The 14,478-nt window shown below is 32.9% G+C and overlaps 1 protein-coding gene across 2 annotated transcripts; it reads left to right on the top strand.

Annotated features, from left to right (window-relative positions):
- The first annotated feature begins 1,777 nt into the window (after nt 1-1,777).
- On the top strand, nt 1,778-6,636 carry LOC141683322 (uncharacterized). Of its 2 annotated transcripts, none has more exons than XM_074488018.1 (5): nt 1,778-1,969; nt 2,335-2,990; nt 3,187-4,485; nt 5,463-5,577; nt 6,091-6,636. In XM_074488018.1, exons 2-5 carry the CDS (start codon nt 2,406-2,408, stop codon nt 6,321-6,323), a joined length of 2,232 nt encoding a protein of 743 aa, XP_074344119.1. In that variant the 5' UTR covers nt 1,778-1,969; nt 2,335-2,405; the 3' UTR covers nt 6,324-6,636. The 2 variants fall into 2 exon arrangements, with proteins under 2 accessions (XP_074344119.1, XP_074344118.1); XM_074488017.1 differs by having other exon boundaries at nt 2,309-2,990.
- The last annotated feature ends 7,842 nt before the right edge of the window (nt 6,637-14,478 follow it).

The raw sequence follows: 14,478 nt of genomic DNA, 5'->3' as shown, positions 1-14,478 counted from the left end.
CTTGATTCTCTAAAACACAGAGATACGTACGAATTTTGCTAGGGCTGAGCAAAACCGAACCGAAAAACTGAACCGAACCGTGCTAATTCGGTTCTGTCCTGATTTTTCAAAAATTCGGTTTATTCCGTTTGGACCGAATAGACAAAAATAAAATTCGGTTCAGTCCGGTTCTTGTAAAAAATATTTTGGTCCGGACCGAATAGACCGAGTAGACCAAATCATAAATACCACTCTCTCTGTCCTAACCATTTCTTTACACTTTCCTTTTTGGATTGTCCCTTTCAATTCTTTACATTTCAAAATTTTCCAAAACTAGGAAAGTTTTATAATATAAAAAGTAAACTCATCCACTGCTTACCTCCACTATACCCACTTTATACATAAAATATTAATCGGTACAACCACTTTACTTACTATTTTAATTTCCCACCATTACTTTATTATTTTTCTTAACCTCCATGCCCAAACCAAATATAAACAAATGGTTGGGATTGGGACAGAAATGGTTGGGATTGGGACGGAGGGAGTATAATTTTATATTATATGTATTTTACATATATCTTGAAAATTATATTAATAAATTTTAGTTTTTAATTATATTTATACACTCTTATAACTCTACATATCACCCTAATTTAATTATATTTTAGATTTTATAATTTTAGGTATAAAATTTTGATACAATTTTATTTTTTTCAAAAAATTTGGTCTATTCGGTCCAAAACTGGACCGAATTATTTCGGTTCGGTTCGATCCGGTCCATAATACAATTTCGGTCCGGTTCGGTAAAAAAATGATAATTCAGTTTTTCGGTCTCTCCGGTAGTCTGGTTTTGGACCGAACTGACCAAATACTCAGCCCTACATCTTGCAAGGACAACTAGTCCCCACCGCGAGAACAACCATTAAAACACGAAACTCAACAACCCTAGCATTAATTGCAATCACAACCCTAGTTTTTATCCCACAACAACTATGTTTTCATGTTTTACTTAAATTTGATTTATGTAAATTATAAGTTATTAAATGATGTTTAAAAAAATGTGAAGAATTGGAGAATATATTATGATAACAATGTTTGATAGTTTTCATACGAAAAAACTAAGTGTAAATTTAGAAAAATAAAGATTTTTTTTAAATAATTTACTATTATAATATATATAAAATTTATCTGAGCAGGGTCCGAATTAAATGAGCTGGGTACGAGCCAAATAGATAAAAAGTTCGGCTCCTCTCATTTACTCATCCGAACTCATTTTGAGCCTAGGTGAGTTCACTTAAATGAGACGATCCTGATTTTGTTCACGAACTGTTCATTTGCAATCCCACAATAGTATAACTTCTTTAAAATAATAGGGTTGAGAGCGAGAAAAAATATTATTTTAGCGAGTTTATTACGTTATCGGGAGTAAAAATATACCGTGTCCATTATATTGGGATTGAGAAAAAATATTATTTTAACGAAATTATTAGTTTAACGATTATTATTTAATCGAGGTTCAACCGTATTATATTATGATAAAAAAGAAGCCAATTTGTGGCGAATACAGAGGACGAGTGTGTAACTTCACTTAAAAAGCAATCCCCGCGCCTTTTACATCTCTAGACTAGTCATTTAAAGCGGGACTTCTGGTCTTCTTGTCTATCGATGTCAGTCGCGTAATCTCAACCGTCTATTTATCCAAAGCAACGGCTAAAACCTCGTCATTCATCCGTTACTTTCTCACCGCTCTGATTTTTTTAATCAAAAAATATTTAATTTAAATAAACAAATATAATCTCATCGTCACTATCATTAAACCCTAGCCTCCTCCGCAGCTCTCTCCCTCTCTCTCTTCACAATCGCCGACATATACATACACAGATACATACACCTATACATACAAATATACATAGATCGATCGGAGATGGAATTAAGCCGTAGAACTTGAAATCTTTACTCTCACTTTGTGTGATTTTGATCGATAAAGGTAGGTAGATATATAAATATTTGTGCGTATATACATATTTATGTGTATGGATGTAAAGATGAGATTTTTTTCATTTTAATTGATTAATTTTGTGTGAATCGGAGATAGATGTATTTGATTTGTGAGATTCTGAACTGTACTAACGAGTCGGACCGAGTTGACTCAGTAAATTAGAAATTTTTTGATTGAGGAGTTTAGGAGTACAAGAAATTGAGAGTAAGGTAGGTAAAGTGAGTTTATGTTTTGGTGTTGTCTTACCGAGTTGACTCGGTGAATAGAATTTTCTTGATTTTCTGTTTTGTGTCAAGTGATGAATAAAGTTTTGGATTTTTGACTCAGGGTTGTTTTTTTTTTTATTTCGAAAGAGGGGATATTCGGGTTTCGGGCAGGTGGAATTGAGTTTGTGGAGGTTTAGCCTCAAAAGCATTACAACCAGATGCCTGCTGTAGGAATGAGAAGAAGTACACGGGTTTTTGGGGCGAGAGTTTTACGGTCAGGGAGACGGTTGAGTACAGCTGAACCAGGTGAGGTTTGGAAGCAGCAACACCAGACCAGGTCGGTAGGTAATGTGGACGATGATTTGATACACATTTCGAAGACTGATTCTGTGGAGAGTAAGAAATTGCGAAAGGAAAAGAATGGGAGAGAAAATGAAAGTCTTGTGGTGGATAACGAAACAAAAGAAATGGATGTTGATGAAAAGAAAGTGGAACTCAAGGATGAGAAGAAGAGGTGGGGTGCTGTTTATCAGAGGAAAAGGAAGGGATTGGATGGGAAGGATGACTATGGTAAAAGGTACGGGAAACAGTTTTCTAGGCAGCGTGTGAGGAGGCGTAGAGGAAGTGAAGCTATTTGCCAAGTGCAAGTTACTTGCACCGGTGTCAACATTTTTGCTGTTTTCCTTAATTCCATCTTAAGTTATATGAGCAGGGTCAACGTCACATTGCAGCAGCTTTCTGCATTTCTGCTGTCTGAGCCCATCTGTAGTGTTTATGATTTGCATGGTATTCATTTCCTGCAGGTACAAGTTTATAAGTTTAAAAATTTTAATGTATGGAATTCTGATGGTTATCAAACTAGTGGTGGTTAAAAATTATGGAATACTTCGATATAAGTCAGTCTCCTAGTTTATATTTTTTTAAATCATACTTATACTTGGAAGCATATTACTTGAGTATGGAAGAGTAATTTTTTTTCCTACTCCTTACATTATTCAGGATTCTACTTTGAATACAAACTCTGGAGTCTGCAGGATAATGGGTTCCAGGTGTTCTGTACCAATGTTTGCTTTGAATTACTCTGCACTTCCATCTGTTTTTATGTTTCTGCATACAAGTTTACTTCTTAGATCTGCTACCTTACGCATAGCTAATGGTGTAGTGGTGAACTCTGATATTTTGACTGACGATGAAGAAATTCCATCTGATACGACTTGTGAGTTAGATAACATTGGAGGCGAAACTGGTGTTCCAGTTTGTTGTACTTCTGGAAAGAGGAGAGCAGTATTGTGGGGTGCTGCTACTCCTAAATCAGGTGCTAGAACCTACCAACTAAGAAGTGTTAACTCTCGTAGCATCCAGAAAAGGAGGAGTTCTCTTAGATTGAGGAGAGGTAGAAATCTTTCATCGTTCGTTGTGAGAAATGGCCATCCACATAATGCGACGTCCTTCAAGAATAATGGACTACCATTCTTTCCTTTGAAATCTAACCAGGAAATCATTAGCCCTGTTCAGGAGATTTCATCAAGAACCTTTGATCAGTTTAAATCTTTGGAGGTGGCAACCATGGAAGATCTTGATGCTACTAGCTGTTCTGCAAATATATTGGTTATTGAAGCAGATAAATGCTATAGGGAACAAGGAGCTACAATTTCTTTGGATCGTTCTGCTTCAAACCAGTGGGTTGTTAGGATTAAGACAAATGGTACAAGGGAATACGATTTTATTGCAGAAAAGGTTATGCGACCGTGTAGTTTCAATAGAATAACTCGAGCTACAGTATGGACTACTGACAATTGTTGGAAGCTAGAGTTTTTAAATAGGCGAGACTGGCTAATTTTTAAAAGACTCTATGCAGAATGTTTTGATCGAAATGTTCAGGGTCCTACAGTGAGCAGCATTCCTGTTCCTTGTGTAGTTGAAGTATCTAGCTATGTTGACAGCAATTATGTCCCTTTCAGTAGACCAGAGTCTTACATCAGGTGTGAAGATGATGAACTGACTAGAGCACTTGGGAGAGGAAGTGCAAGTTATGACATGGATTCTGAGGATGAATCATGGTTGAACAAGTTCAATGTCGAAAATGTGTGTGATGAACCAATCTCTGCTGATGTTTTTGAATTGATTATTAGCTCTTTCGAGAAAAGCTTATTCTGCGCTCAAGATGATTATCTTGATGTAAAAGCTGCTGTTGATCTTTGTATATCTCTGGAAAGAAGGGAGGTTCTAGAAGCCATGCATAGTTACTGGATAAAAAAACGAAAACAGAAGCATTCAGCCCTGGTCAAGATTTTCCAGGTATTATTATCTTTGATTCAGAATATGCTGAAGTCGTATATTTGATATGCACTGGTTGATTCTTACTTTTTCATTCTTTTTTAAGATTCCATCCCTTGTATAGTTTCTAATTTTTTCCCTCTTTTACTGTTGATGTTGTATATTGTGGTCATTACTTGTGCAACAGAGCTATGTTTGTTATTAGAAATCTAGATACCTGTTGCATAGCAGTTTATGATTATGTTCAGCTTCTAGGCACTTTTATAGTTAAGTATATCTAAGCTTGTGAAGCTCGTGTTCCTTGGTAAATTGTCAGTGATATGTTTAACCTGTGAACTTTTGAAGTACAACATGCCTAGCTCTCATTTTTTTTTAATTTCAGTTTGTTTTTGGTGCAAGAAAATGTATGATTCATGCTTCAGCAGATTTTTACTCAATTTCATTGGTTGCTTTGGATTGGTCATGTCGATTTAATTTGTGGGATATTTGTTGCTCTGGGCTACTATTAACTACATAGCAAAGCTCAATAATAGTCCCGTTACACTGTTGCACTCATACCTGGATATTGTGTCTTGTGTACTTTTGTGTTGTAAATGCCAAACTCTTGTGCTACACTATTTAAGGAATGTAAAAGTTGCATGATGACGGACCATACTTGAGTGTTTTTACATCTGTGTAAAACTAAAAAGTTTGAATGCTTCTATGCAATGTATGTAGTGCTCTGTTCTTCGTACTTCATAGTTCTTTTATCACGCACTTGCATACAAAAGTGAATGGCACTGAAGGTTGACATTTCTTGACCCTATGGTTCTGTTCGATGTTTAACTTGTGGGAAAAATATATGCTTAAAAAGTCTTGTCCTATGTCTTTTAGTTTAATTCGTTATCTCTTAAATTTAATAGTAATTTGGTATGTAAACAATGGTATTAATTACGTAACGATTCTTTATCAATGTTTATGTAGTCATCTGATTTAGATAAATGATTTTTTTGCGGCAGTATTATCAACCAAGAAGAACCCAAGCTTTAACAAAGGCCGTTCTTCGCAAGAAAAGATCATTTAATCGACAACCTAGCAAAAATGGAAGGGGCAAGCAACGAACTTTGCTTGAAGGTATGTATTCTTGTACCAAGCATTAATTGAGATTAATTGCTGATGATAGTAAAATAGTAGTGTAGCAGTAAGGCATCCTTGTATTGTTTGCAGAATGTATAGTAATTAGTAATCAGACATTCTTATCAAGGAGTAACTAGCATTTTTACTAATAAATGTCAAAGAGAAACTAGAAATAGTAATATTCTAATATTCTATAAGTGAAACGAAGCTGACCATTGGTACCCTAGCAATGTAGCGTACCAAAAAATGTTAAATTGATTGATCTTTATGGTTTGTTTTATATATATGCTGTGCAGGGTAATACATTTGGCCAGAAATTAATATGAAAAATAGTTTTAAGCTAGAATTTATTATTTTATTATTAAAAAAAATTCACTGATTGCCATTGTCAAACTTGGTTTCTTGCTGTTGTCACTTGTGACTTCTGTTTGCACTCTTTTAACTTTAAGCATTTGTAAATTTCTTTCCCTCGTATAGTTTTCCTAAATGAAATCCTGGTATGTACTCCAGGCATGGCAGTCGAACGAGATAATGTGGATGAACAGAAAAACATTCTAAAGGTCCAAGAAGCCGACGCTGCAGCTTACAGATCAGAAAATTTAGCTGTTCGGAAGCGCAAAAGAGCCCAGTGGCTGATGGAGGTTGCAGATAAGTGTACTTACAAAGCAACAATGGCGCTTCGAATTTCGGAAGCACTACAGGGGAAGTCACTTATAGATGTTGCTAAAATTTTTCTGGGCTGACTTAACTGCAATTTTAGATGCTTTATTTCTGTCCTGAGCAAACAGTTTCTCCCCCTTAAAGTTGGAAGTTTTAAAGCCTCTTTTGCCCTCTTTGCAGTGAGCCATTTTGTGCTGGAGGTCGACAAAGGTCACCAAAGTTGTAATCTGTACAGGTTCTAGTTAGATGTACATTATGTATTATTATCATCTATTATTATCCCGTACCTCACAGGCTCACATTGGAGCGGTGCCTTGAGCGTTTTTTTGTGGAGATTTAAGAAACAATACAAAAAATACCGAGACCTTGAACTTAAATGCATTTTGGTTCAAAATCTGAAGATGTCTAATGTGAAACATTTTGGTCTAATCTTGAATTGAAGAACATTTAAGAGTTTGTTTTACCATGAGATATTGAGATGCAACAAAAAGTTGAAGTTTCTGTCTAAAGTATAAACTTTGTGTCATGCAAGCATAATGCACTACAAATTTGTAGTAGATGCTTGTGTCTTGCAAATATAATGCACGACAAATGCAGTAAAAATTGGAACCCCTTCAGCTTGTAAATCCTAGTAAAAATTGATCAATAAATTACAGATTATATTAAAATCTAATTATAATATAAAAACTATTTAATTTTAATAATTTAGTATAGTATGCATAAATAATTTATTATTTATATATATATACAATCGGGAATTGAGATGGGGTAACACTAATCCCCGAGCCCGTCCCGATCACCGAAATTACGGGGCGGGTAGATGCATATCCCTAGATACCGGTTTGACTACTTTTAAATCTGAAATTAAGTTACTTTTTTTTACCAGGTAAGTTACTTATTTTTAGAAAAGGTCTGTATATAAAACTTTCCTGAAAATTAATCACTTATTCTCAATTTTGAAACTAATATTTGTTCTTAAATTTATATGATGAATACTTATAATTTAAAAATATTTAAATAACATGGCAAAAAAAATAATAATACGTAAATATGATTTTTTTTAAAGGAAGTTACTTTTATTCACTTCTGTTTGAATTGCCAGACAGGCCCCTCTGATTTGTTACTATGATCGAACACGCATGGCATGCGTAGCTTCAATTTGTAGCCGCCTATTTTATCATTTTTTTAAACAGAAATAACAAAAATAACTATTAGCGCATATGCACTTATGAGGGGTGTTAATTCATGAATTTATGAATAAAAATATTTTTAAACTTGGTATTTTTTAAAAATGCCCTTAAATTAATGGAGTTGATTATTATTCATTGTAAATCAATTTTTTTTTTGGTTTTTATACACACATGAAACTACATCAATTTATTGATTACTATTTATTAAATAAAATAATTATATAATGCTCGTTATCTTTTTCAAAAATATAGTATAAAATCATAAATTTAACTTAAGTTAATTATTTAGTGACCTCAAAATAATATTCTTGATGATAGTTAATCGTGATATTTTTAAATATATGATATGTAAATTTACATAAAGATCGCTAGTTTTTTAATAATATAATACAATATATGATATTTTAATATATGATTTTTAAACATATGAACAAAAAAAAATCTATAATTATAAATAAATATATGGCTATTATTAATTTCATAATGCAGAGTATGTGTGTGCAGAGTGAAAAGTACGTGGGTCCAGTCATTTGCCGCCCATTCAGAGTCTTGTTGTATTAATATTCTTGTTAATGAATCAATGGAGCATTGAAAATTGATGGCATAAAAAAATAACCGATGCATATCATTTTTGCTTCTGTCCATTAATATAGCTGCTGATATCTGGAACTCTGTTAGGAACAGGGAGCATGAGGTCCCTTAGGCTCCTGCAGTTTGGAACAAACTTGTGATTTATCGCTATGCGCATCATCAATGGTGCCTTGTCACAGGCGTCTCCCTACTCTTACTCGTCTAGCTCGCTTTGGCATTACTAGCACTCAACTGTGTTACTTGTGCATTGGAGGTACTAAAACAGATAATCATATTCTTAGGCATTGTTCTTATAGTGCTTGTGTGCTCGGGAAGATCTCTCACGTTTTGAAGGTGCATATTTTTTGTAACTCTTGGCTTCACTGTTTGGAATTGCCACTTCAGATTTCAGATAGGCCTTTGCGAGCTCTCTCTTTATACTGCTTACAGATCTTTTGTTATCATATCTAGAGGGAACGAAATGCTCGAACTCATGATAAAAGATGCTTTGGACTACAACAGCTTTTTGATGGGATTACAGTTGATTTTAAAACTAGATTAACTGGATCTCTATGGTTTACTAAGATAGTTTGTAGTAGGCCTGACTTGATTTTTTGATTGCATTCTATCTCCAATCTGCTTGTAGATTGGTGATAGATAGCCCCCTATGACTTGTCATAGAGCATGGGTATATTCATTATAATTTTCGTTTCTTTTATATATACATACTTAACAAAAAAATAAAATAAAAAAATATAGCTGCTGAATTAATTAAAAAGAAGGACATGTGCCAGATATGCACAAAAAATCCGGTCCCAAAAATCTGGCCCGACTCGATTATGTTAAAAACCGGTCAAACCCGACTTGGTCAAAGTCCGGCCCGGTCAAAACCCGACCTGGTCTTGGCCCGTGCTTAGGGACCCAAACGGGACCTATATTCTTAGGTAAAATCCGGCCCGATCCGGTTAAAAGCCCGGGATTCGGTCCGACCCGGTCCGATTAAAATCCTGTTTGAACGTGCTGGGATTAGGGCCTCAATATGCCCTATATTTTTAGACAAATCCCGGTCCGACCCGGTTAAAAGCCCGGGATTTGGCCCGACCCGGCCCGATTAAAATCTGATTATTCTAATATAGTTTCTTTTATGAATTCACATTTATTATAAATATAAATAATATTTTAAACTTATATATATATATATTTACATAGTTGTGATTAATAATATTATTTATATAATTTATTACATAAATAATGAAAGAAGATATATTAAGTATACTATATATATTTGGATAATAATGATAAAACATATTATTCAATAAACATGTTTATTTTTTGCCGAACTTAAATATTTTCAACGAAATAATGTTTTCATAAAATATTATTTGTAAACTAATATATTTTTACGATAATCTAATTAATAACATATGTAGTTTTCAGAATCTCTAATAAAATCAATCTGATTTAAATTAGAAAAAGTCCGGTCCGATCTGATTTGGCCGGAAAAAAGCCCGGTTAGGTCCGCCTCGAGAGTTCAAACGGCCTCTGACATTTTCGGAAAGTCTGGCCCAACCCGGTCAAAGTCAAAGCCTAAAAATCCGGTCCGATTAAAGTCCGATTTTTTTAAGACCTGGTTAAACCCGACCCGGTAGGCCTTGTGGGCATCCGTAACCGATGCATATGCTATTTGGAAGGAGCAAGCTGAAAAATATCGGATAAATTATGCATAAGCACACACGTAATATACACGCGCGCGCACACATTTACTTCACATAATTTCTTCCTTTTCTTGGTACAGGGTTATAATTCTTGCCTCACAAGTCACAACTAACATACACCATGAAATTGTGTGTTAATAGCCTGAATAGAAGAAAGGGGTGAGATCTCCTGGTTAGAAGGAATGGAGAATAAAAAGCAATATAGAATCGAGAGTATGATTGATAAACCATTCAAAAAACTAGGAGTGAGTATCGATCGTTTTGGGCGGTTTGGAGGGTCCAAACCGAACCAAACTGAAATTAGCGGTTTTTCTAAAATCCAATCCGAAACAAAAATGTTATGTGAAAAAACAAAACCAAATCAATCCGTTTAAAACGGTTCGGTTCGGTTCGGTTTGGTTTCGGTTTAAACCGTTTTTCCTATAAAACAAAGTTAGAAATTAAATTAAACTTGAAATTGTAAATAAGAATCGAAATTTTGTACCATATTATAGAATTATATTTTCTATTATAATTATATTAAAAAAGAATATATATATATATATATATATATAAATAATGACTTTGAAAAATAAAAAAAGACAAGAAGACGTACAAAAAAAATGCGACCAATTCTTATGCTTTTATTGAATAAAAATAAAAATAGAGAAAATATAACACATACATGAATATTTATATCTTAGAATAAAATATATTATGATTAGGTCTTTTATATGTTTTAGTTTACACATATGTTATACATAATAATTTTATTATTAATTGCACTTTATTAATATATTTAAATATTCGGTTCGGTTCGGTTATATTGATTGGTTTGGAGGTAAAAACCGAAACCAAACCGAAAAAATTCGGTTTTTAAAATGCCAATCCGTAACCGAACCAAACCGTTAATAAAAAGTAAAATTCGATTTGGTCAATTTGAATTGGACGGTTTCGGTCGGTTTGAATAATTTATGCTCAGGCCTAAAAAAACGGATAATCTCACAAACTAATGGGATGGGCATAAGGCTTTTTCATTCAAGCAGTTGCAGCCTTAAGGCAACTTGTTCTATTACGATATTTCGAGTGCTAATCTAATGTAAGCCATAAAGGGGCGTAGCGCTTGCTTAATTGGTGCTTGCGCAAAGTTATTCACTATCGGATATGGGTATTTTTGCGGGGGAATAAAAATATCCATTTAAGTATAAATGTCCAAAATATTAATAAGCGGGAGTGTTCACTTAAATTGTCACCTAAACACACATTTTAGATATGCGTATTCATTTTTTTAAAAAATAATAAAACATACGCATTATAGCAATATGAATGCTTATTCATTTTTATCTTTTAGTGAATACGTATTTTTAAAATGAGTATTTTTTTAATTTTTTTAAAACAATACGTAGAGACATGATGCTTAATCTTTATCTTTTAAAAAAAATGGAATATGAATGTCCTGAATGCATATTGGGTAAAACTGGAAAGTACTGTATTTTGGGCATTACCGTTATTTAAAAATTTAATATTTTTATTATTCTTTTATTAATTTATAAATATTTTAATTTAAAATATTTTTTTAAATTTGTCAATTTTAAGTATATTTTGTAGCCGTGTGAACATTTATATTTGTAAATTATTCGTAACGGACACACTTATGAATGTAATTAACCTCTAGTTTAAGATTCTTCATTAGTGTGCCATTTACAAATTTGTAAATGTTTCCTCGGAAAAATTTTTGAAAAGTTTTTCTGGAAAAAAAAATTGTCTTCCAAAAAATTTATTGGGAACTTTTTCCAAAAAAAATTTCAGGAATATTTTTCATATAAAAAATTATTTTAATAGAATTTTATTATCGTAATGAAAAATTCGTATTTTGTCTGTTATGATAAAGTGATGAAAAATAGCGAGAATATGTTAATTTTTGAAGAATATATCCAATTAAAAAAAAGGAAAGTAGTTTTCATGAATATCATTTATTTTTATTAGAATTTCTGTTCCCTTTTAAAAATATTTTGAATATTAAAAAAGGTTCCAAATTGATACCTAAATTGGATATCGAAAATCAGTGTCATGCAATCATTGGCTTAAAACCAATTAATAATAATGACCCCTTTCATTCACATAAATTACATTAATAGCGTTTTTTTGCAAATTGTCAAGTCGCTACATCAATTGTTGGGACAAAATTTTGGTACACGATTTGAGACTTCTGGCACTATTAAAATATTTTACTTTTCAAAACGCGAAATAAACACAGGAAAATATGTAAAACATTTTCTAGAAAACCAAACAAAAGCATAAAGAATAATTTATTGAAAATATTTTCCTGAGTCCAAACAAACGCCAAAAAATTTGAAAAATATTTTTTGCAAACAAACGGAGCCTGAACGTTCATTGTTTTAATAATCAACATACATTTCGGGTCATGCTTAGATGGTCGAGACATAATTCATTCAAATTTTTAAGTCGATGAAATAATATTATTTAGAAGTTTTTCAAAAATGCATTTTTTTAATTATTATTTTTACAAAAATAGGATTTTTTTAATTTGTAAAAATACAATTTACAAATTTTTTTTGTAAAAATACGATTTTGTAAATCATTGCAACCAGATGTAGTCTCAAATACTCAAATACAACCCGATGCAACTTCAATTTTAACAAAAAAATCCAGACTACTTTTTTAGAGAAGTTGTATATGTGATTATTTTTGGTTATAAACAGTATTTTTACAACTTTTTTTAAGATTGTAAAATTGCAAACAAATTTAGAAGAAAAAAAATAATATTTTTAATAATTTACTCTATTATTTATGCATTCATGTGACTATTTTAAAATAGTCCTGTTCGAGTGTAAGTTAACTTTTAAGTTTGATAATATTAGATTAATGCATTCAATTGACTATTTTTAAATAATCTTATTTGAATTAATATACTTTTGGCTAACAAACTAATATTGTACAGTTGTTTGGCAAAAGAAAAAAAAAATATTGTACAGTTGTACTATACTCGCATTATCGTGTGTATTTTGTTTACATGACAAACTGCACGATGATGATTCAAAAAGATTTAGAACGTGAGGGTGGGGTTTTAGAAATAGGAAAATATAATGTGCAGTTTCACTTATATTTTTATTATTTTAATAAAATATATCTTATTATATTTATATTAATAATATTAATTAATTTTTTTTATATTGTACGTTATTTATTAACAATTTTTTATACTTGTTTTTAAACTTTAGCATTCTCGAAGTGTTTGCATCGGAGTAATATATAAGTATTTTTCCAGTGAAATGCCTGCAGGAAGATAGCATGAGCAATTTTTTATTCTTAAATTACACCAGAAAGCAACCAATGTAGCTGACTTCGTTATGGTCAACGAGATATACAAGAATGTAATCTGTAAAATAGTTGTATTATAGTATGTTGTAGACTAATTTAAAATCCCATCTAAGATTTGTCAAATAACTAATTTAAAATCTGTCATATTAATGAGTAAACCTTGTCTTGCAAGACTTTGATGCAAAATTAATACTAATAATACAATGGTTGTTAGGATTGTTAAAAAATCTGTAAAAATCGTGAATTCGTACCGAACCACGACATTCCGAATAATAAAAAATCAAAACTGCTAAAATCATTATTAATGATTCAATTAACTGAACTATTCACTGTATAATAGTGTGATTGTGATTTCTAATATATTGAAACAGTTTAAGCCAAATTGGACCGTTAAATATTATATAAATGTTTTAGTATACTATTATAAAATAAAATTATAATTTATGGTCTCGTGTATGGGTGTATGTATATATTTAATTATATTAAAATTATCAAATTACTTTATAAATAAAAACTTGAATATTATACTTGTTAACAGAGTAATTGGGTTAACAAAGACATGAGGTTCGCAGCCGTAATCAAGATCAACAGCGGTGGTCGGTGATCAGGGAAATCACTGGAATGCGTTGATTTGTACTTAAGAAACAACTGAGATCGCTAGTGTTTATATTTGCCTTCTAAGAGCTCTCAAACACGTGCCCTCACAATGTGCCTGCGTACCTCCTTTTATAAAAGATCAAGCCGGACGTAATTCATGGGGAACAAGAAACCTAGATGGACTTGGCTTCTCATTTCGTGCTCCAATAGGAGTTTTCGAGCCAACTTCCTATTATAACTCGAACATTGATTTGTTTTAGGAGCGCCCGACTATGCAGCCTAGTCACAAAGGCCCAAGACTCAATTATAACTTCAGGACTTCACGAACAAGTAAACTCCCCGACCGAAGGATATCCCCATCCGCTACCCTTACTTCATTTGATCGTAACCGCAGGTATAACGATGACTTACTGCAAATGCCAAAGCGCATCCTTGCCGTCCGATGAGGATAACCCACCAGACTAAGGACAAGTGATCTCAAGCGTAGAAGTGAAAAATGCGAGATAACCCCAGAGTCTCCTATCGAGGACAACTTGCCGAATACGGAGACAGGGCTCCCAAAGCATACAGTAGATGTTTACGAACGTTCCCCTACGAGGATAATTCGCAAGACTACAGAACGACGACTTCAACATGTTTTCCGGTACGAAGGGCTCCCGGAGGGCCCTTTTCCTTCACGGGGCGTGCCTAGGGTGTGCCCTAAGCATGGAGAGGTCCTCCGGGGGCTCCTTTTACTTTCTTGTATGATTCTTATACTTGTTCTTCTTCGTCGTCTTCTACTATAGCGACCGTCGTGGTATCGTTGTCGTAGCAATCGTCACGCACTTCCTCCACCATGGTCGTCG

Source organism: Apium graveolens, chromosome 9 (assembly GCF_009905375.1).
Source record: "Apium graveolens cultivar Ventura chromosome 9, ASM990537v1, whole genome shotgun sequence".
NCBI lineage: Eukaryota > Viridiplantae > Streptophyta > Magnoliopsida > Apiales > Apiaceae > Apium > Apium graveolens.
The sequence above is the reverse complement of the archived record's forward strand: the minus strand, read 5'-3'. Positions and strand labels throughout refer to the sequence as shown.

Bases quoted from the DNA above. Each gene is read 5' to 3' on its own strand.
- LOC141683322 (XM_074488018.1), top strand. From the start codon at position 2,406: ATGCCTGCTGTAGGAATGAGAAGAAGTACACGGGTTTTTGGGGCGAGA. The intron at 2,991-3,186 runs GTACAAGTTTAT...TACATTATTCAG, and splicing joins ATGGTATTCATTTCCTGCAG to GATTCTACTTTGAATACAAA. The intron at 4,486-5,462 runs GTATTATTATCT...TTTTTGCGGCAG, and splicing joins CCCTGGTCAAGATTTTCCAG to TATTATCAACCAAGAAGAAC.